Raw genomic sequence first — 19,032 nt, 5'->3', positions numbered from 1 at the left:
TGCCCTAATTTTAGTCTTCAAGCTCCCTTCTTTGCGGTCCTTCCATAGTTCTCTTGGGTTGTCATTATTGTTCTGTTCGACTGTTCAGAGGAGTGGAAGGAGTTGGTTGCTTGGTTGCTTAGTTCTAGATTGCTTCTCTGCTCTTGAAGGCAGGGATCAATGTGTACCAGTCCAAGACTCAATGGATTTGACTACTAACCTTGTTCCTTCAGCAAGATGTTAGAGTTGCTCTCTTAGCTTAGTTGCCTTTTGATCAACTCCCACAAGACAAACCTTTACCTGTATAGGCCATCCATCATCAGGTGACACATGTTTAATATGCCAAAGGCTCAAACAAAACTTACCCAGCCAAGCTCCAGACAAACTACCTTAACCTCCCCATGCAAACTTGTTGACTTCCCGATATGGACAGTAGCCCGGAGATGTCGTTGAATCCGGTGCCAAGATCGGCCCCACTCCGGAGCCGGAGTGGGTCTCAAGACCTCTAGTCTTCGGCTCCGGCGCCGACTTCACCTCCGGTCCTGGCCAACGCCACCTACGGGTTGGGCCAACGTCAGGCCCGGATCCGGCCAACGTCAGCTTCGACACGACACTGCTTTTGACTTGGGTGTCTCGGGTTTGGTAGTCGCATCTTCATTCATACTCGCCTCAAGATTCAGCAGATGAACAACGACTTGCCTGCTATTTGAGACGGGCATTGGCTCACATTTATCATAAGGCAATCTTCCGAGTATGGTTTTTCAGCCGTCCAAAGATTTTCATTGCCCCTCCACGCTTTCTTTGGGTATCCTTCACATGTCGACGCCCAAAAATCCCCGGCAGAGGATTTGCTTTTGTGCAATAATCGAGATAATTGAAGGCAATCCTCATTGAGATGTTCTCGTTGATTCCAATCCCTGTCAACCACAGGCATTGATCATGTAAAAGAGGATAGAAAGAATTCAGGCTTTCACCAGCTAACTTTCAAGCCCGCCTCCTGTTGTCTTGGGACGTCAAGCAGGTCCAAGACTGAATGCTCTGTCCGAGGGGAGACACCAAGACAACCCATCATGATGCTAATGGTGAGCAGGCCAATATGTCGAAGGCCATCGGCTTGAAAGAAAAGATCAAGCTCGTCCCAATGCCCATTTCCTTCCCATCCCCCAATGCAGTGAAGGCACCGCAGTAGTATTACAAAAGTAATTCTCTGCAGAACAGAGAAAACAAGCCCAAGACCAATATGCACCAACTAACAGAATACAGAAACCATTGGGAATCTTGACCCAAGAACACCAGATGCCGAAGACAACGCAGCCCAACTCTTTTCCCTCTCCCAATGGATATAATGGACACAAAACCAAATAAACAATATAAGCGGAAACGAAGAAATGGAAAACGAAAACAAAGCATCAATGGCCGTGAAGGCAACTAGACGTCGCCATATGTGTATCTGGAGCAAAGAAAGGGAAAGGTTAGTGACGTCTTCAAACCCCAAACAAAGATGGGTAATAAGGATGGCAAACGAAAAGAAGGAAAAGAATAACTTACTCGCTGGCATACTCAGCCGGGGTGGCGGTCTGGTTTCCGCTTCCATTATGCGCAGCCAGCGCATTCAGCACAGCCTCGTCCTCTGCCGATGTGGTTCCGGCGGCCGCGGCACCGTCTTGTCCGTTGTCATTGCTTTGCTCCAGCTTCCTCCGCTTCGCGCCGGGACCGTCGTCGTTCTCCTCCTCCTCATCATTATCGTGGCCCGCAACATTGGGCAGCCCGTTGTTCGGTCCTTGGGCAGTCATCTGCGGAGCCTGTGGGACGATGCCGACACCGCCCATCTGAGCCGCACCAGCATGAGGGCCAGCTTGGACTTTGGCAGGGGACGCCGTGTGGAAAGGCTGGGGTCCACCAGATGTGGGCTGAGCTTGGATGGGATGCTGAGGCGGAGGGCCGCCCGGGCCTCCAGGAACCGCATAAGGATGAGGCTGACCAGCAAGGCCGTGGGGACCGGGGTACTGGGGATGGAGTTGCACGGCGGGAGGCATGGCCTGCATCTGACTATGAGGAGCTTGCTGAGGAACAGCAGCACCGAGAGGGAGCGCAGCGCCAGCAGGAGCTCCAGCGGGATCCTCGACTCCATGTGGGGGAGGAACAGTGCCCGGAGCCGATGCCTGGATGTTGTCGGGAGCTGAGGCAGCAGTTGCGGCGGGTACCGGGGTAGTAGCGGCGTCGCCGTTAGAAGCGGGCTGCTTGCGCGGACGACCGCGGCCTGGACCCGGTCGGCGCGTGATCGGGTTTAAGTTGGGATCGATGCGGCGCTGATTGTTCCCATTTCCAATACTGGCCTCAGCTTTGGCTTGGGCCCTGCGGAGACCCTGGAAGTGTTGACTAACAAGCGGGTCAGCACAGTCAATAAAATGAACAGTTGGTTTGAAGCCTAGATCAGGTAAGTTGGAAGTATCGGAGGACTCTTGCGAATTCCGTAATCGATGGATATCAAAACCAGATTTGACACCAATCAATCAACCAGCGTATGCCTCGATGCCGACGTAAACGCTTATAAGGCAATGCATACACTCGCCAACAAAAATGCCAGCAATGCAACTGCAGGACTCGACTTACCGGCATCCCTCATTAGTGAATCCGTAGCCCAGAGAGCGCATGTGAGTCCCGATGGTGGCCCATTCCGAGCCGCTGATGACGCCGATGTTCTTCACCGAGAGGATGGTAAAGAACAGGTCCCGGTCGGCTTTGTCCGTCCAGTTTTTGTTCATGTTGATCAGTCGAGAGGATCGAACAATGGAGGTAGGTGTGTATAAGAGGTTCACGTGAGAGTTGGGTGGATCGTCTGAAATTGCTAAGGAAATGTTAGAGGAAGATGGGAAATTGGCGTGCAGCGCCGGCAAAAACAAACAGCGAAGCTGTTCTCTTATCAGTCCCGTAACACCAAGGCCCGCCAGCTGCTGGCACCTGTTGATGGAACCTCTAACAGCTGGCACGAACTTTGCCCGATTAGGTAACATCGGGTCTCGATTGGCCCTTCCGTCGTATGTGTTGCTGCCTGAGGAACACACAGTCGGCTGCAGCAGCCGACGCCCCAGCTCCCACCCCATGTCGGCGCCCTGGCGTTTGCTCTCGTGGGGCTAGCCTCCCATGTTCCCATTTGGCCGAGACAAGCCAAGAATTGACCCCGTGATCTCGCGCCAATATCGCGACGGAGCAAGGCCAACAAGTGCGTGATTACGACGCGGGTGCTGCCTCTGACGCCTCGACCGCCTCACATTGCCCCAACGTGCTGCGAACCGAGGACAAGATCTGCACGGGCTGCCGCCGAGTACGGCAAACGGCACATGTGTCCGTCGGTCAGTCTTATCTCTCTATTCAGCCGGCGACTGGAAATCGCAGGCCGACCATGCTGTCATGTTCTCAAGCTGGACACAGTGGAAAAACGGCTCCGTCGAGGTTCGACTCTCAGACCTTTTTTTGCAATTCGGAGCGCCCAACAAATGAAGCCGATTTATGGCCGCATTCGGCCAATTGTTTCATGGGGTTCCGTCATCTAATGACTCATTGTGTTCTATAGCAAATGTGCTCGTCAACGGACCGCAAGAGCGATCGCTGACTCCATGTCCGTGCCCTTTGTCACCCGTCCCAATTCTTTCCCGGCGATGGCGACGCAACGCAAGAGTCGGTCTGTTTGGTGTTTGCTTCTTGCAGAGGAGCTTTCGAGAAATGAGCACGCCATTCGCTGCCCGATGCAAACGCAAGCTGCAGGAGAGGGAGGTGCAACCCCAGACCGGGTGCCACTCCAGGTGCCACTCCAAGTGCCACCCGGCGTCCTCGACCAGGACAGGGATCGTACGGCATCATGGATTACATTGGACGGAGCAGGAGGGAGGAGGAGTTCCAAGAGACGGCAGGAGGAACGATAACCCCAATTAGGAAACCACTTTACGCGGTCAGGGAACGCTACCGCGTTTTTGCCCGACTCATCCCCGCCCGGATGCACCTCCATCACCAAATTTTCTCTCCGTTTCTTTTCCCTCTCAGCGCTGGGCGTCCAAGCAGCTCCTACGCCACCCCAGCCATAAGAGCCAGCCCACCAATGGCCGGGCTGGTCCAGGCAACCATCCCACCATCCTCCCTCACCCCCATCTCCGGCCATTGCTGTGGCAGCGGGTGCAGGGCTCCCTAATCCGGACACAATAAAACATTAAACCAAGGGGTGGTCGCACTTCCAGGCTTTTAATGCTTCCTTTCTATTCCTTTTCTCTCCTCCTTTTCCCTCGGTTGCTTGGTGAGGTGATCATTGTTGATGCTTTCTCTGCACTTGAGAGCAAAAGAGTCCGCCTCTCCAAAAGGTCTTGCTCTCGGCCTCACTTGTTTGACTGGACACAAACGAAGGGAACAGGGGCGCAGCCTTCGCCTTGCTTTCTCCGCACCTGGTGCTCCCCTCCCAACACGATTGCGACCGCTGCGCTAAGGTGTCCAGATAATGGATGCTTGAGTGCTCTGTGCATCAAGCCTGAAGGCGACTTTTGTCTCAGGTGGCCACGGAGCCATATAACCTCCTGATCCAGCCTCACCACTCCTCATCAAGCCAGTGACTCACTTCTCCACTCACCGAGCAGCCGGCTTTTCGCTTAGAAGTGATCCTTCTACGGCTTCTCGCTGTCCTGTCTGTTCATATCAAGTCTGGTGCTGCTCCCCATTGCTCTCCATCTCTCATCTCTCCAAACCCCTCGAGGACAGCGACGGCTCCCAGCGCCACGACATCGGAACTTCATCGCAAGGCCTCATCCGACACCGCAACCATGGCTAGCAACACTGACCATGTCATGTCCCGCTTCCTCTACGCAATCCTGGAGCAGAAGTGTCTCAAGGATGTAAGTTTGACAACCCGACCCAGAGTACACCAATCAAGAAAATTCAGAATCTGACAGATCTCTCTTCTAGATTGACTGGAACAAGGTGGCTCGTAATCCCATTCTTGCCCAGCCCATCACCAACGGCCATGCCGCCCGCATGCGCTTCTCTCGCTTTCGCTCGGCTGTCCTGGGCCTCGAGCCTCAGCGAAGAAATCGAGTCAATAAGAAGAAGAAGGAGGAACCTGTCAAGAAACCTAAACAAGATGAGGATGAGGAAAAGTCCAGCGGCAGTGGTATCGGTAACATAAAAACCGAGATCAAAGCTGAGAGGAGAGTCTCGGCGGCCATCAAGTCCGAACAGCCTACCGCGTCATCCACCCAATCCATTTCCATGCAACCTCCAGCTCCGATGGCCAGCCCGAGACTTGTCAAGGCGGAGTCGGCAAACACAAACACCCACACTGAGGCCCAGTTTGCCCGGGAGCCATCCGTCTTTTGTGTTACGGACATCAAAAAAGAAACTGTTACTCAACCCACCGTCACCAGCGCCGGCCCATCAAACTCGGTGGTCACGACAACAACGTCGGTTTCCGTTGCTGAAATGACTCCGGGTATGATGGCTACCAGCGACAACATCGTGACTACAACTCCCACAGCTGTCTCGGCGTCCGCCACCCCTTTCATCGATAACTCTGCCTACCCCCGGATGCCTTTGCGCCTGCCTACTCCGTGCAGCGACTCAGATGGCATGTCTACCTTCCTCCGCCACACACCGCCGCCGTCGGCTGGCAGCGATATTTTCCTCAACCACCGCCCTTATCCGCATCCGCACCACTACCAGCATAAGTCACAACACAGCCATGCCATGGTGGGCGCTGCCTCACCTCCGCTATCCACACCGGCCTCGTCGCCATACGAACTCGCTCAGTGCCTGGACTTCGACCCCTCGTCGGCACCTGGCTCTGCGGGTAGTCCTTGGCAATCCCAACAGACTCCCTTTCATAATCCTTTCTACGATACTTCTGGAGGAGGTAACGGCCAAGCCTACCAGCACAGCCAACCCTCTACTCCAAGTCCGATGTTCCCTGTTTCGCTTCATATGAATGGCGGTTACCATGGATACAACAATCCTCATGCAACACCTTTTAGTGATCACCATCTCCGCCAACACCACTACCATCAGCCTCAGCATCACCAACCGCAACAAAACTACCATCACACCATCCTTCCTCATCCACTTGCACAGCATTCAGCATGCGGAGATGAAGACGCGCCGGGGGAGCTCGACCCCTTGACCATGCCACTGGGCGTCTTTCCGCAGAGCAACAATACCAGTCACAATGAAGCAAATAACAGTCCGGTCAACCGAGATATCACCCGGTTCAGCCAGCCAGGCCCTGTCCCCGGCAAATTCCATCGGCCGTCTCAGGTTCAATCCGAAGCTCACAGCCAGAGCCAACCTCAGACTCCCAGCCAGGCCCAACTCGACTCGCAGACACGGTCCCAGACACCTGTTCATGCACAGGAGCAGACCCAAAGCTCGGGTCACAGCCAGAATTTGGCGGGTGCTTCCTGTGGCAAAGACACATCGCAGGCTTCCTGGACCGCTCCTCCCGACGGATTGGCATATTCCCTCTAACTGTCTGCCCTACGTTGCTTTTACTTTGTCTCACATCATTATTGCTTTATTTGCAGGTTTGCTAGAGGCAAATGGCTGATATTGTTGTCTTGGTGGGATTGGGATCTTGGATACACGGTTGGTTTTTGAGAAGATTGTTCACTGGATGATGCTTTTGGATTGCAGGGGTTGTCAACGATGAGATGATGCTGTCTCTTCTAAGAGTGTTTTACCAACGACGACACCCCTCAGAGACCAGTTATTGAACTTTGAGTCATTGGGATGGACGTTTGGAGATTCAGCAAACAGGATGATGACGCATGGCTTGGGCTGGGCATGTAAAAGTATTTTGGACTATTAACGATCTACTGAACAGATTTAATCTCCTTTGTGGTTTTTTGATACCCAACCCCTATTGCTGTCCGCTCTTCGCTCTGCTTGTGGTCCCTTGTCGCTTTCTACCATGGCTTGCTTCGGCTCTTTATGCTCCAGATGTCGGGTCACTTTGGTCTCTCCAGATCACACCCTGCTTGACTTGCGATAACTTGTGACCCTTTCTTATGACCTTTATATCCCGGTTGCGGATTCTTGCATCCATACACATTCCATAGCACTTAAGAGTCTCAGATGCTTAGATGGAGTTCGACTTTCATAATATTTTTTTATCATTCAAGGAGGTTCCATTTGTTTCTTGTGCCTTGTTGACACATCTCAGTGGCAATAATGCTCAGGGCTAACACCCGACTTAGGGATGAGCTTCACATTCAGGAGTCTCAGCTGACCTTTGAGATAATGAGGTCTGAGAAAATCATAGTGGTCTTCATTTGCCTTTTGCTCTTGTCGGTGGACCTAGGTGCCTCAGCTCCAAGAGTGCCTGCCGCTCTCGTCGTTGACGCTTTGCGTGTCCGAGAGATACCAACACCTGGTTCAAGATGGCGATTCGCCTCCACGATCTTCTGTCATGTCTTTCATCATGATCCTCCGTTCCTGCCAGCCCTCAAGATGTGCCTCCTCGATGCCCCTAAGTTGACCCTGACCAACGTCTGGTCGATATGCCCCGGTGATAGCTCTGAGATCTGCCTCCACGAGATCGCCGAGATGCGCCTCCTCAAGGCTTTCGCAATCGCCGGGGTAGAACGTAACACGACGTGTCCACGCCGAGATGGGTTCTTTGAGCTTGCTTGATCTTTACGATTCTCTGCGTCGCTGAAGCCATGAGCCTCTTCTTTCGCTGCTCTTCCACTCTCCTCCTATTTCTTCTTTCCTCCTATCATCACCTCAGAGTTGGGAAGAAGTATCACCACGGACGCCACAACGACAGCATTGCCTCAAGCCGCCGACAGAAGAAATCACACAAGCGACAGTAAGTTCTTCTCCAATGAGGCAGCTTTTTGAGCTGGATTTTCCTTGTTTCTGCTGCTGTCATTTCTTGCCCCCTCTCCCCGGCCTTCCGTACCGTCTACCTCCCATCACCGCCGAGAAGGTTGTGCCATGGGATTCTCAGCCCAAGGCCGGCTCATCGCCATCAAGTCAAGGAGAGAGCCAGAGGCTAATATTTTAATATTAACTTATTCAAAAAAACCCAGACGAGCATTCAACATGGCTCCCAGAAGGAGAATCGTCAACAACCCCATGGAGGGGCGCAACGACGGAGACAACGTAGTCAATGCGCTGGGCTCCAGTCAAGCCGAGAACACGCCGGTAAGTGGCATAGGCTAAGGCTCAGATGCAACGGAGAATATGTCCTCGGAATTCACCTATTTCATCATCTTTGCTGCCCCTTTATATGCCCAATAAGTGCTGACACTCCTTGATTTGACTAGCGCCGCTCCAACCGCATTCGACGCAGGTTGAACCCTGAGGACTCGAACATTGAGGACTCTGACGTCGAAAACACCGGCAGCAAAGGCCCCAGTACTCCGGGCCCCAGTGCCCAGGGCAAGGGTGGCGATGCTTCTCCTCCCTCAGCCATTGTCAATCCGCAGATTACTCCGGGTAGAGATGGTGTCAAGGACCCCACCGCTCGAGTGCTCTTCAGAGAGATTGACACTGGAGGTTCCTTTGGGCCCAGGAGGACTCCTGCCCGCAAGGTCAAGGAGGCCGCCCAGCGAAAACTTCAGGCCCTCGATTACAACAAGAACGTTGTGGGCGATGAGGAGGACATCGAGGAGGCTGATGGGATTCCTTCTCCGACAAACGACACGCTGCGCTTCCGTCGATCTACCCAGAGTGTCAGGGCTACCGAGACCGAGTCGTCCTCACAAGCTCTGGCTACGCCGGGCACTACCCAGGCGGTTGAAGACCCCAAGGACAACAACAAGGAGATGGGTATCAGCTTTGAGTCTGAAGGGAATGTCCCTGTCCATGACCCGGATGCTAGTCTCCCTGCCTTGGCTGCTCAGACCAGTCCTCAGATGGTTCAACGGCCCAAGGAAAATGAAAATGACCACAACGGCAACGTTAAGACCGAGGACGCCAACAATGCGCCCACTGGAGGTACAGACTCTGGGTCTGGCAGCATGGATCTCTGCTCCAGTGGTGATTCTGAGGCTGGAAACGACAGTCACGAACCTAGGGGTGATGCCGCTACCCCTTCCACACCGTCAGGTACTATAAGAAAGGACACCAGCACTAGCACCATCCGTGTCTCCCATTTTCCGCCGCCTCCGGGCACTTGCGCTCCAGTCACTGGAACCCCTGGAATGACAACAACGCCTTCACACCTGCCTGGTTCGGCCACGGGAACCTCTTCTGTTTATCCAGGTGTTCCTCATCCACAGTGGTATCCTTGGCCGCCTCCCCCGGCATATCCTCCTCCGCCTCCTCGTGCCTTTCCACCGCCGCCCCCTCCGCTGGGGCCACTTCCTCCTGTTTATCCTGGCCCCAGCGGCCTTAATCATCATGATCATCAAAGCCCTTACGGACACGGCTTCCATCGTCAGCCCGGCCATGGTTTATATAACACTGGCACTCCTCCCCGTCCCCAACCCAACTATGGTCTCCAGAGCCATCAGGGCCATGGATTCAACACCCCCGTCAGCCATGGCTTATACAACACCGGCACTGTTACCCCGGAGAGGTACTAACGTCCTGCTTCAGCTTATCATGGTCCGCCTCCGCCGCCCATGAACTACCCTCCGGGCCCAACTTCGGCTTTCCATGGTTTTTCACGTCCTGCCTTCCATAGCCCTCAGCATGGACATCTGGGGCCTAATCATGGATATGGCGGTCCAAGCTTCCAAGGGCACAATTGCGGTGTTCCGGCTGATGTGAGGCCGACTGCTCCGGGGTTGTATGGTCCTGCTCAGCCAAACTTCGACAACTCTGCTCAACAGAATATCGGTGTTCCTGCTCGCCAGAGCGTCCATGACCCTTCACATCAGGGCTTCAATAGCCCGTCTCAGCAGAACAGCAATGACCCGGCTCAGCAGGACTCCCGTGGTCCCGCTCATCAGAACTTCAATCGCCTTTCTCAGCCAAACTTCGGTGGCCCTACTCACCAGAACTTCAATGCGCCTCCTCCTGAATGTCCGCCCCAAACGCGTGGCGGTGCTGAATCTGGTCCGCCGGGTGAAGGCCTGAGGTCCGGCCCGGATCAACAAGAACTTGGAAGCATGCCTGGTCCTCAGTCCACGGATAATCCAGTCAAGATCTCCAGTATTGATGATGTTCGGGCAATTTGGGAGGGAGGTATTATCAAGGATGGTGTCACGCATGTCCTGGGCAAGCCCATCGACCAGAGTTTCATCGAGTACGTGAAGTCCGGCCGCGCCAGGGCTGACCGCGATGCAACCGGGCTCTATCGCAACAGCGAAAGCTTTGAGTTCATGATGGGCCGTCGACCTGCTGCTACCGGGTCAGTTCCTCCGGCGAGTACTGTCAACGATCCAGAGGTGCCTCAGAGCGAGGGGAGAGACAGGGGAAAGGGGAATGAACATAGCTCGCCTCCCAGACCTCCTACTCCGACCGAGTCTGGCGTCGACGGTGAGACAGGAAATAGCAATGGAAGTGATGTTGGGGCCGTCACCTCAGGCCAGAACCTCACCGGCGTCGCAGGTGCTGGCGGAAACAAGAATCCGACAAAGGAGAAGTCCAATGGAAGTGTCCGCCGGAGCATGGACGGCCACCGGACCCGAAACCTAACCAAGGACCCCGCCCTCGCCGGCGAGGCCCGGACAGTAAACAATCAGATTTCCGGGCCTGCGGTGACCACCACGGAAAACTCCCAGCTTTCCACCACCAACAACAAAAACGTTGAGATTGTGGCTTCCACAATTGACACTTTGTCCCACAACAACGCGCCCCTTTCACCTGGAAAGCATCAATCCCAGCCTCTCCACGATCACGAGATGGATTTCTCTCATCAGAACGAGCCCCTTGCATCTCAAGGGCAGCAATCCCGACATCTCCACGGCCAACGGACGACTCCCTCTGGTCAGAACTCGCCCATTGAACCCCAGCAGCAGCAGTCTCAAGATCTTGACGATCACGAGACGGCTCTCTCCCATCAGAACAAGCCCATCGAACTCCCGGAGCAGAAATCTGAAGCTCCTCACAAGCAAGAGATGACTCAATCCCATCATAACAATCAGAAGGGCAAACTTGCCGCTTCCCCTGCGGCCGAGGAGGAAGAGGACACAGTTCTCAAGTTAGGCCACAAGAAGCGTCTGGGCAAAAAGATCACCCCCAAGCCAAATAAGCAGAACCAGGAGGACACTGACCTGGCTAACAACGGCACTCCTTCTTCCACCGACGAGCAAGACGCCGGCGAGGTCGAGCCCGGGAACAATCCTTCTCTCAGCGCCGAGCAGGACATTAATGAGCTTGACGACAACAGAAATGCCACCACCGTCCAGATGGTGATGCTCCCTGAGAACAGCAACCCTTCCTCCGCGGAGGAGAACGTCGTCGAAGCCAACAACAACAATGCATTCGCCCCCTCCCAGCCGGTAACGACCAGCCAGCCCTACACTGACGAGTTCGTCGACGACTTCGCCGTCGACCCGGCGTTGCTTGCGGCGGCGGCGGCTGTCGCTGAGCAATCAAACATCGACCCCGAGCTCCAGGCTCAAGTGGACGCCGTCGCCAACGCATACACAGTTGACGACGAGGCGTTTGCTATTGCGGATCATGCCATCCAGCAGTACATTGCGTCTCTCCACCCCGGGCCGGCCCAGAATGACGAAGTAAGCCAACAGGAGGAGGCGGCACCCCAGACGGCAGCGGGCGAGGAGGAAGCCTAAGTCTCGAGAAAAGCTCCAGGAGAAAGAGCAGCTGCAAGAAAACGAGGAGGAGGGTCCGCACATCGACCCAAAGCACGCCGCAGCTGTCGCCAAAATGCTCACCGAGCAAAAGAAAATCCACGAAGAGATGAGGTCGATGCCACTCCCGTCTGTTACCGTCCCGGCCGGGTTCTTCCCGCCCCGAGCAAGGACGTGAGGAACCTTACCGGAGAGGAAAGGGAAATCCGCAAGTAGGAACGGTACGATTTCGCCTACCTCTTTGGGGGTCACCGCGACAAACTCTAGCAGTTATAGGGCTAAAGAGGAGGAGGAGTTCTTCCACGAGTATAAGTAACGGAGCATGGGGTACCACGCTTGGAGCCCAAGATGCTCATTCTCTGGCCGCCGTCGACTACCAGCCGTGACTGGCTGGGCTGCCAAGGACCGGTTGACCAACTCGTTGGGTCCCAGTCCGAGGGCTGCGACGGGCGCGTGAGTTGGGACAAGCCTCCTCCCTCCCGAAAATTAGCTAGATGCTTTGCCTGATAGTAAGTTCCCTCTCTTTTCCTCTCTTTCTCTCTTCCCATCATCTCGCCTTGTTCTTTTCACATCCCTCTCTCTACCTTGCCCAGTAACCACTAACCAACGAACCCTCTTCTTACAGACGTCGACCGAACGACGCCACGAGCTGGGGAAGTGACTGATCCTTCCCCCATTCATATTCTCTTGCAAAGGTCGTGGCTTACAGAGGTATGGTCAGTGAAGGGTGGATCTGGCAAGCTGGCTGGATTGTGAAGGGGGGCGGTGGCATATACTCTGCTTGTTGTTTGTTTTCGACTTCTTCTGTACGGAGTACGGCACAGGGAATCGGAATGAATATGGAAAGGGAAAGCAACCAGGGAAGGTCTTGAGGCGTTCGTTGTCTTCTTTTCCTTCTTGTCAAGGGTACTTGTTTCATTGGAATCAGGAATTGGGGGTCTGAATCGAGAACTTTCTGGCATGCCGCTGCATGGCCGGGAATTTACTTTGGTGCCCTCAACTTATGACATCGAGTGGTGATGCGTGACTTTGCTTCGTCAGATCATGGTGTCGGTGTCCGCCCATTGTTGGCTTTGAAATCGTCGTCAAGATCGAGGAATGGCGTAGAATACTTAACGGAGTGTTGATCATCATAAACCACTCGTGCCTCCAACATCTTGAACATTCTTCCATTCCGTACTGCCCTCTACCAGCTAAGTCTGTATTAAAGCACTCTCATTCGCCATCATCCATATATTCACAACACAAATAACACAGTGTAACTCAATATCAACATGCGTGCTTGCTCAAATGACACTTGCACAGCTACCCCATCTCATTCACTACCAAAAATCCACAACCGTTCGGATATGAGGTTGGGTACTAGGTGAGAGGTATACACATCCATCCACCTAATAACACCATAATCATCCACCACGCCCATCCATCCATCCCGCCTAAACCAACTGAAAACAGCCCAGTCCAATCCAGGCCCAAATACTTCCAACCAACGTAAGTCAACTCAAACCAAGTCCATCCATTCACTTCCATCCAATCCCTCTTCCAGCCCACCATGACTTAAGCCCTCCCAATTTCAGCCGGCCAGCCCAACCAAAGAAAAAAACGGAAAGCGGAATTGACCCAAACCACAAACACATCAAACAAACGGAAAAGCCCAGCCGTCAAATCCCGCCTGCCTATAGGATCGGACGTGCTCCAAAGTGGTATCACTTGAAATCAACAACGAATAGGATATCTGATGACGCACAAAACATCAAAACGTAAAGCAACAGCAGCATTCAAAAGTAGCAGCGGTAGCAGAAGACCAAAAACTCGAAGATTGGTATTGGTATTGATCAGGAGGATATTGGCGCCGCAGAACTGAGGGGGATCTCGAGACAGAAAAGTAAATAAATGAAAACAGAAGAAACAAACTTTCGTGAGGTATCATCCGTCCATCCGTCCGTCCGTCCGTTGGTCCGTCTGCCTGCCCGCCCGCTTGCCCGACTGCACGCGGGATGAGTGAGAAACAAAAACGAGAAATGAAAAAGATTAGAGTTTGGAAGTACTCGGAATGTTGGGTGGGAGGGAAGAATCCGGAACAGTGTCGCTTTGTCTTTCGCCCGCCGTAGATCGAGAGAGAGAGAGAGGTGCCCGATTTGGATGAAGCAGGAAGAAGGATGGGAGGCGCTACTCTCCCAAGCGCGGTTGGTTGGTGGTCGTGATGTCACTCGCATGACTTCGAAGCGAGGATGATGGAGAGTTCGGAGGGTGTGTGAGGGTATTATTTTGTGCTTGTGGCGGTGGGCTGTGGCCTGTCCAGTGGTGAACATGCGGATGAGGGAAGAAGGATGGTCGGCTCGAGAAGCTGCAGGAGAAAGTGGAGGCGAGTCGATCGTCGTATGGCGGGAACCAGAAAGTCGAACGGTTCACAGGCGAGGAACACCGGGGGTTCCTCAGCTTCAATACCGCGACCCATTCATGGCAGGTCTCGGCCTCTCCCTCTCTCGGTCGCGCTCACGTTCCCGGTCCCGGTCCCGGTCCCGTTCACGCTCTCGGTCACGATCACGGTCACGGTCGCGGTCTCGCTCTCGGTGGTCTCGGTCCCGATCGCGATCCCTCTCCCGCTCCCGTTCCCGCTCCCGCTCGCGCTCACGCGGCCGATCTCTTTCCCTGTCCCTGTCCCTTTCCCTTTCCCTGTCCCTCTCTCGTTCCCTTTCCCGCTCTCTCGGCGGCTCCCTCTCCTTCTCTCTTTCCCTCTCACCTCCACCACGCTGCTCCCTCTCCCCCTCCTTCTCCCCCTTCACCGACACCTCCGGCACCCACCTAACCTGCTCCTTGTCCGCCCAGCGCCTCAAGACTGCCAGCGCCGCCGCCACGGCGCCGTCGACCGTCATCCACGGCCCAACGTTCGCCTTGAGCCGCGGCTCCTCGACCCGCTCCGCCAGGGCGTGCGCCTCGGTCCACAGCGCCGCGCGCGCGCGATTCAGCTTGCCCCAGCGCGTAAACCACCCCACCGCAACGGCTGGATCCAGGTGCGCAAACGTGTTGGTGATCTGCTCGAGCGCAAGCACGTGCAGCTGCGTGGCGAGCGCCTTGAGCGCGCGGTTCCCCGCGCCGCCCGCGCCGGCGACGCATCTGCGCAGCTCGTCGCAGTGTGGCAGGAGCGACTCCCACGCGGTGATGTCGCAGGAGCGGCGCTCGAGCAGGCGCACCTCGTTGAGCGCGTGGAAGGCGACCATGTAGGCGAGGATCATTTCGAAGTGGAGGGCGGTAGCGCGGCGCTCGTCGGCCGGGGTCTTGTTGGGGTTGCGCCGGAGGTCGTCGCGCGCGTGTTTGAGCTTGCTGCCGAGGCGCTGGTACTCGGCGTGCCGCTCGCGCAAGGCCTCGACCTGCGCGAGGATCTTGGGATCGAGTGGCTCCGAGCGCGTCGGCGGCCGGTTGTCGGGCGTGTGGCCTGTGGCTGCTGCCGGAGTGCTGCCTTGGCCTTGAAGCGACTGGCTGGAGGTGACGCGCGACATGGCGATGGCGCCGGGTTTGAGCGGGGTGGTCGGCGGTCCGGGCGGTTTTGCCGTGATGACGTCGCCAGTTGTGGTGCTGGGGGTAGGAGCAGTGGTGGTGGTCTTATTCCGCTTCGGGGCGGACGAGTCTTGTCCATCGTCGACGGCTGGTGGCCGCTTCTTGGCGACCACAGGCGCAGCATCGGCGTTCGCAGAGCGGTCTTCCTTCTTCATCGCGTCCTTGGCAGACTTGGATGGGAGACTCAGCAGGTCCTTAGCCCGCTTGGCCGTAGCCTTCTTCAGCTTCAGCGTCACAATCTTAGTGGGACGGCTGGGCTTGTCGGCGGCGTCATCTTCGGTGGACGATGGCCTGCCTGGCGCTGCCGCGACGATAGTCTTCCTGGCACCGCTCGTTGAATCCGAGGACTGCGGAGCGACCTTTTCGCTCAGCGCTGCTTTGGACGGCGCGGCCTTCGGCTTGCTTCCAATATCGGCAAGGGCCTCCTCAACAATGGGCGGTAATGTGGGTGACAGCAGCTCTGGGATCTTGACGGATTTCTTGGGCTTCGTTTTCTCCGTCGTCGAGATCTTGGACGCCGCGAGCTTCTTCTTTGGCGGCGCCGGCTTCTCGGACTCGTGCTCAAAGAGCGATGGATGTAACGGCGAAAGAAGCCTCGGGAGGGCGGTTTTCGTGACGGTCTCGGACTTGCGCGGGGTGGGCGTCCCACTGCTGGAGCGGGCGCGTGAGCCATTGACTTGGATGGTCGACCTCGGAGATGCGGAAGCCTCGCGATCGCGATCTACGTTCGAAGGTGGCAGGCCATTCAGGGTGGGATGGAGCGAGTCGGACTTGGTATCCTTGGGCGGCTTCTCGGATGCGCCTGTCCGGCCTCGTGGCGGCGGCGACTCGGGTCTTGTTGGTCGCGGCTTGGCTAAGCTCGAGCTGTTGGAATCGGCCTTGGTCCGTTTCTGGGGAGAGGGATTGTCGTCGGTATCCGCAGGTCTCTTGCGGTTCTCATGGTCGACACGAGACTTCGCCGGCGACGGTCGGCTCCTAACGATTCTGTCGATCAGCGTCATCTATCATCTCCAACACGCACGAATTGATCTTCATACCCTTCTCCATTGGACTCGGGCCGCGGCCTATCCAGCGGGGTATTTGGCTGCTTGGGCGCAGCAGGCTTCTCTGCTGCCACCCTGGATACCTCCTTTTTCCCCTCATCCTTGGGCGGCGGCGGTTTCGCAGGAAGCGCGCCATTGGTCTTGTGTTCGGATGATTTCGCTGTCGATGTGCCATTCTCGACGGGCGACGAGGACTTCTTCCGGTTATGGTAGTCCAGCAAAGACATTTTCTTCTTGGGCTCGCCAGACTTGGCGGCCGAGAGGGTTGCCATAGTGGGCTGGGGCTGGTTCAGGTCCTCACAGATATCGTAGTGGGCGCGGGTAGTGAGGATGCCGCGGGTGGTGGCCGAGATGAAGGTGGCGTACTGCAGGCCCGAGCTCGGGCCTTTGAACCACCAGCCCTCGGGCTCGGGGAAGCGGGAGTGGTGAGAAAGGGCAAGACGATGCGGTGAGTCTGGTAGATAATGCTGCGCCACTGACTGAATCTCCTTTGCCGCTTCATCCATCATCGTTCTCTAAACAGACGTAGGATTCGACATTGAGACAGTCGTCGCGGTGCGTTGTAGTGACTTTGTGATGTTGTGCGATGGGATCGGAGGTTGTCGGGTGAGTGCAGATGGTGTTGCGAGAAGCGGGTGTTTGGGTGTGGTCGGTGTGGTCGGTGTTGTTGTCGGAGTTGTTTGTCTTGTGTTGTGAAAACCGGCACAAAAAGTTGCAGGTTTAAAGTCGGCTTCTTCACCACTCGACGCAATCGTCAACGTCAGGCCTCCGGGGAACAATGCTGCGAGTCTGTGCAAGCCATCCAGCAATTAGCACCCTCGCGCACAATACCAAGGGCAGACTGAATAGTCCATCCACCAAAAACAACAATACCCTCCAGCAAAACGCGACTTGACATGTGCAGCCGGCAGCCATTGTGACACAACCGCCCCCAAAACACAGCTTATGTCACTGCCCGACCCCTCTACCCTCAACCCAAACAACCGTGCAAAAGGAAAAATCATCACGTACCCTCAAGAACTCGGTAATATGTTCCGCCAAACCTGGCAGCCGGCACTCGCGCACAGCTTCGTCCTTCACCCGAGGGACCCAACAGGCACTGGCAGGCGTCGATGAGCCCGTGCGACCTCTGACGGCCTCCTCTCAAGAACCAAGACGCAAAGACGGAGCCAGCGTCGTCGGAAATCCGTTTGCCCCCCTCAACTTTGTTCCACCCTTTTCCGTGGATACGCTTTCGTCGCGTTTTATTCCCACCTCCAAATATAAACCTCAGTGTCGCGGGCCGAGGGCGGGCGCATCTCCTCGCGGCGCAAACCCGGGGATCGGGTACGAGACGGGAGCGGTTTCGCGCGCGTGCCTCGGTGACGGACCTCGATCGTGGTCTCTTGGACGTACTTATCGGCGGCGCAACAGACGGGCGAGCATCAATGCTGCGTTGGGGGGATGTAGCTATGTGTGCCGCCGTGACTGGGGTCTGGATATGTCGAGCGCGACCAGGCGCTGAGGTGGTGAGAGAGACGAGAAGGAGAGCGGGCGGTGACGCTGGTTGCTTAGTCGAACCGACTTCGCTGAAGCAGATGTCGTCGTCGTCGCCGTGGTCGTCGGGAACAAGCCGGCATCAAATGCGCAAGGGAACGGACGTGGTTTGGCGATGGGGGATATGCCGCGCCGGATGCCGGGACTGAATAGGTGTGTACCTATGATGTTTGTTGGAGGTTCAAGCAAGCAGGTGGTGTGTGTGCAAGGACGGACATGGATGCCGAGAGTGGGATTCCCCCGGGGAGGCGCGAACACAGTGACGGCGGCCGGGAGCGACAGGAACGCCAAGATGCCAAGCCCCTTTCACGGCTCATGATGCGCTGCCGCGATGGGACCCGTGCTTGGCCGGCTTGGCTCCTTGGCTGCTTGGCTGACTTGGCGTCGCCGTCTCGTCGGGCATTTTTACCCCGTTTTCTTGGCTCCAAGACGCAACTGGCCTTCCCGTCGCTTCGGTGCCTTGTTGGATCTGACGAGGCCATGTTGGGCATTGTATCTAAAGTGCCATTACGCCTTGGGTTGAAGTCTAGTCTGGACTCAGGTAGCAACACTCAAGTGGTCTCTCTCTCAGAAAGCCTGAGACCTACGGATTACTCCGTCGACAATCAAGAAAACAGTCCCGATTGGGGCTGGTCTTGTCACACCCAACGGGTCTTAGTCACAACTTCTGCAGGGACAAAGACACCAAAGTTACATAGCCAGTTGATGCTACCATGGTTCGGCTTATTTCATGTCTGATATTGCCTAGTAGTAAACTCCAGTCTCCTCAACACAGAGGGTGTGTTGGTTTGGAGACTCAAGCCCAACAACAGCAAGAGAGAGTGCCACGGTGGAAAAGACAATACAATACCTAGCCAACTGGGCTCTCGAAACCACAACTCAGTCTGTCTTGGCCCCCTCAAGAATCGTAAAGATTACAATACTTTTTGAACGCCCCGAGTTAAACGTGGCTCACCGTCTACTCCGTACAATGAATAACAAATGACCTTCCAGACTCCGTACAACCATGCTAGCAACTCAACGCCAAACCCCCTTGTGCGTACCAGTCCGCCAACCCTCCCATCCCATCCTTAAGAAACGTATGTACGTAATCTAGACAAGTATGTACTCGAACAAACAAGAGCTATGCCCAAGCTCCTTCATCCTCCTGGTGCTTCTTAATAACCGAAGCTACATTC

The 19,032-nt window shown here is 55.5% G+C and overlaps 5 protein-coding genes across 5 annotated transcripts; 2 read left to right on the top strand and 3 right to left on the bottom strand.

Annotated features, from left to right (window-relative positions):
- Positions 1-1,407: 1,407 nt before the first annotated feature.
- Positions 1,408-2,744, bottom strand: VTJ04DRAFT_8988 (uncharacterized protein; the record flags this gene model as incomplete). The annotated part of the gene is made up of 3 exons (XM_069367484.1): positions 1,408-1,429; positions 1,528-2,358; positions 2,593-2,744. The coding sequence occupies 3 exons, from the start codon at positions 2,742-2,744 to the stop codon at positions 1,408-1,410; spliced, it is 1,005 nt and encodes a 334-aa protein (XP_069215809.1).
- A 2,040-nt stretch (positions 2,745-4,784) lies between these two features.
- Positions 4,785-6,477, top strand: VTJ04DRAFT_8987 (uncharacterized protein; the record flags this gene model as incomplete). The annotated part of the gene is made up of 2 exons (XM_069367483.1): positions 4,785-4,856; positions 4,927-6,477. The coding sequence occupies 2 exons, from the start codon at positions 4,785-4,787 to the stop codon at positions 6,475-6,477; spliced, it is 1,623 nt and encodes a 540-aa protein (XP_069215808.1).
- Positions 6,478-8,055: 1,578 nt separating this feature from the next.
- On the top strand, positions 8,056-11,699 carry VTJ04DRAFT_8986 (uncharacterized protein; the record flags this gene model as incomplete). The annotated part of the gene is made up of 5 exons (XM_069367482.1): positions 8,056-8,157; positions 8,280-8,952; positions 9,020-9,033; positions 9,220-9,564; positions 9,792-11,699. The coding sequence occupies 5 exons, from the start codon at positions 8,056-8,058 to the stop codon at positions 11,697-11,699; spliced, it is 3,042 nt and encodes a 1,013-aa protein (XP_069215807.1).
- A 2,459-nt stretch (positions 11,700-14,158) lies between these two features.
- VTJ04DRAFT_8985 (uncharacterized protein) lies at positions 14,159-16,827 on the bottom strand (the record flags this gene model as incomplete). Its single annotated transcript, XM_069367481.1, has 2 exons — positions 14,159-16,250; positions 16,313-16,827. 2 exons carry the CDS (start codon positions 16,825-16,827, stop codon positions 14,159-14,161), a joined length of 2,607 nt encoding a protein of 868 aa, XP_069215806.1.
- Positions 16,828-17,053: 226 nt separating this feature from the next.
- Positions 17,054-17,616, bottom strand: VTJ04DRAFT_8984 (uncharacterized protein; the record flags this gene model as incomplete). The annotated part of the gene is made up of 3 exons (XM_069367480.1): positions 17,054-17,107; positions 17,330-17,447; positions 17,573-17,616. 3 exons carry the CDS (start codon positions 17,614-17,616, stop codon positions 17,054-17,056), a joined length of 216 nt encoding a protein of 71 aa, XP_069215805.1.
- Positions 17,617-19,032: the final 1,416 nt, after the last annotated feature.

This window comes from Mycothermus thermophilus (genome assembly GCF_041956435.1).
Source record: "Mycothermus thermophilus strain CBS 625.91 unplaced genomic scaffold VTJ04scaffold_6, whole genome shotgun sequence".
Taxonomy (NCBI): domain Eukaryota; kingdom Fungi; phylum Ascomycota; class Sordariomycetes; order Sordariales; family Chaetomiaceae; genus Mycothermus; species Mycothermus thermophilus.
The sequence above is the reverse complement of the archived record's forward strand: the minus strand, read 5'-3'. Positions and strand labels throughout refer to the sequence as shown.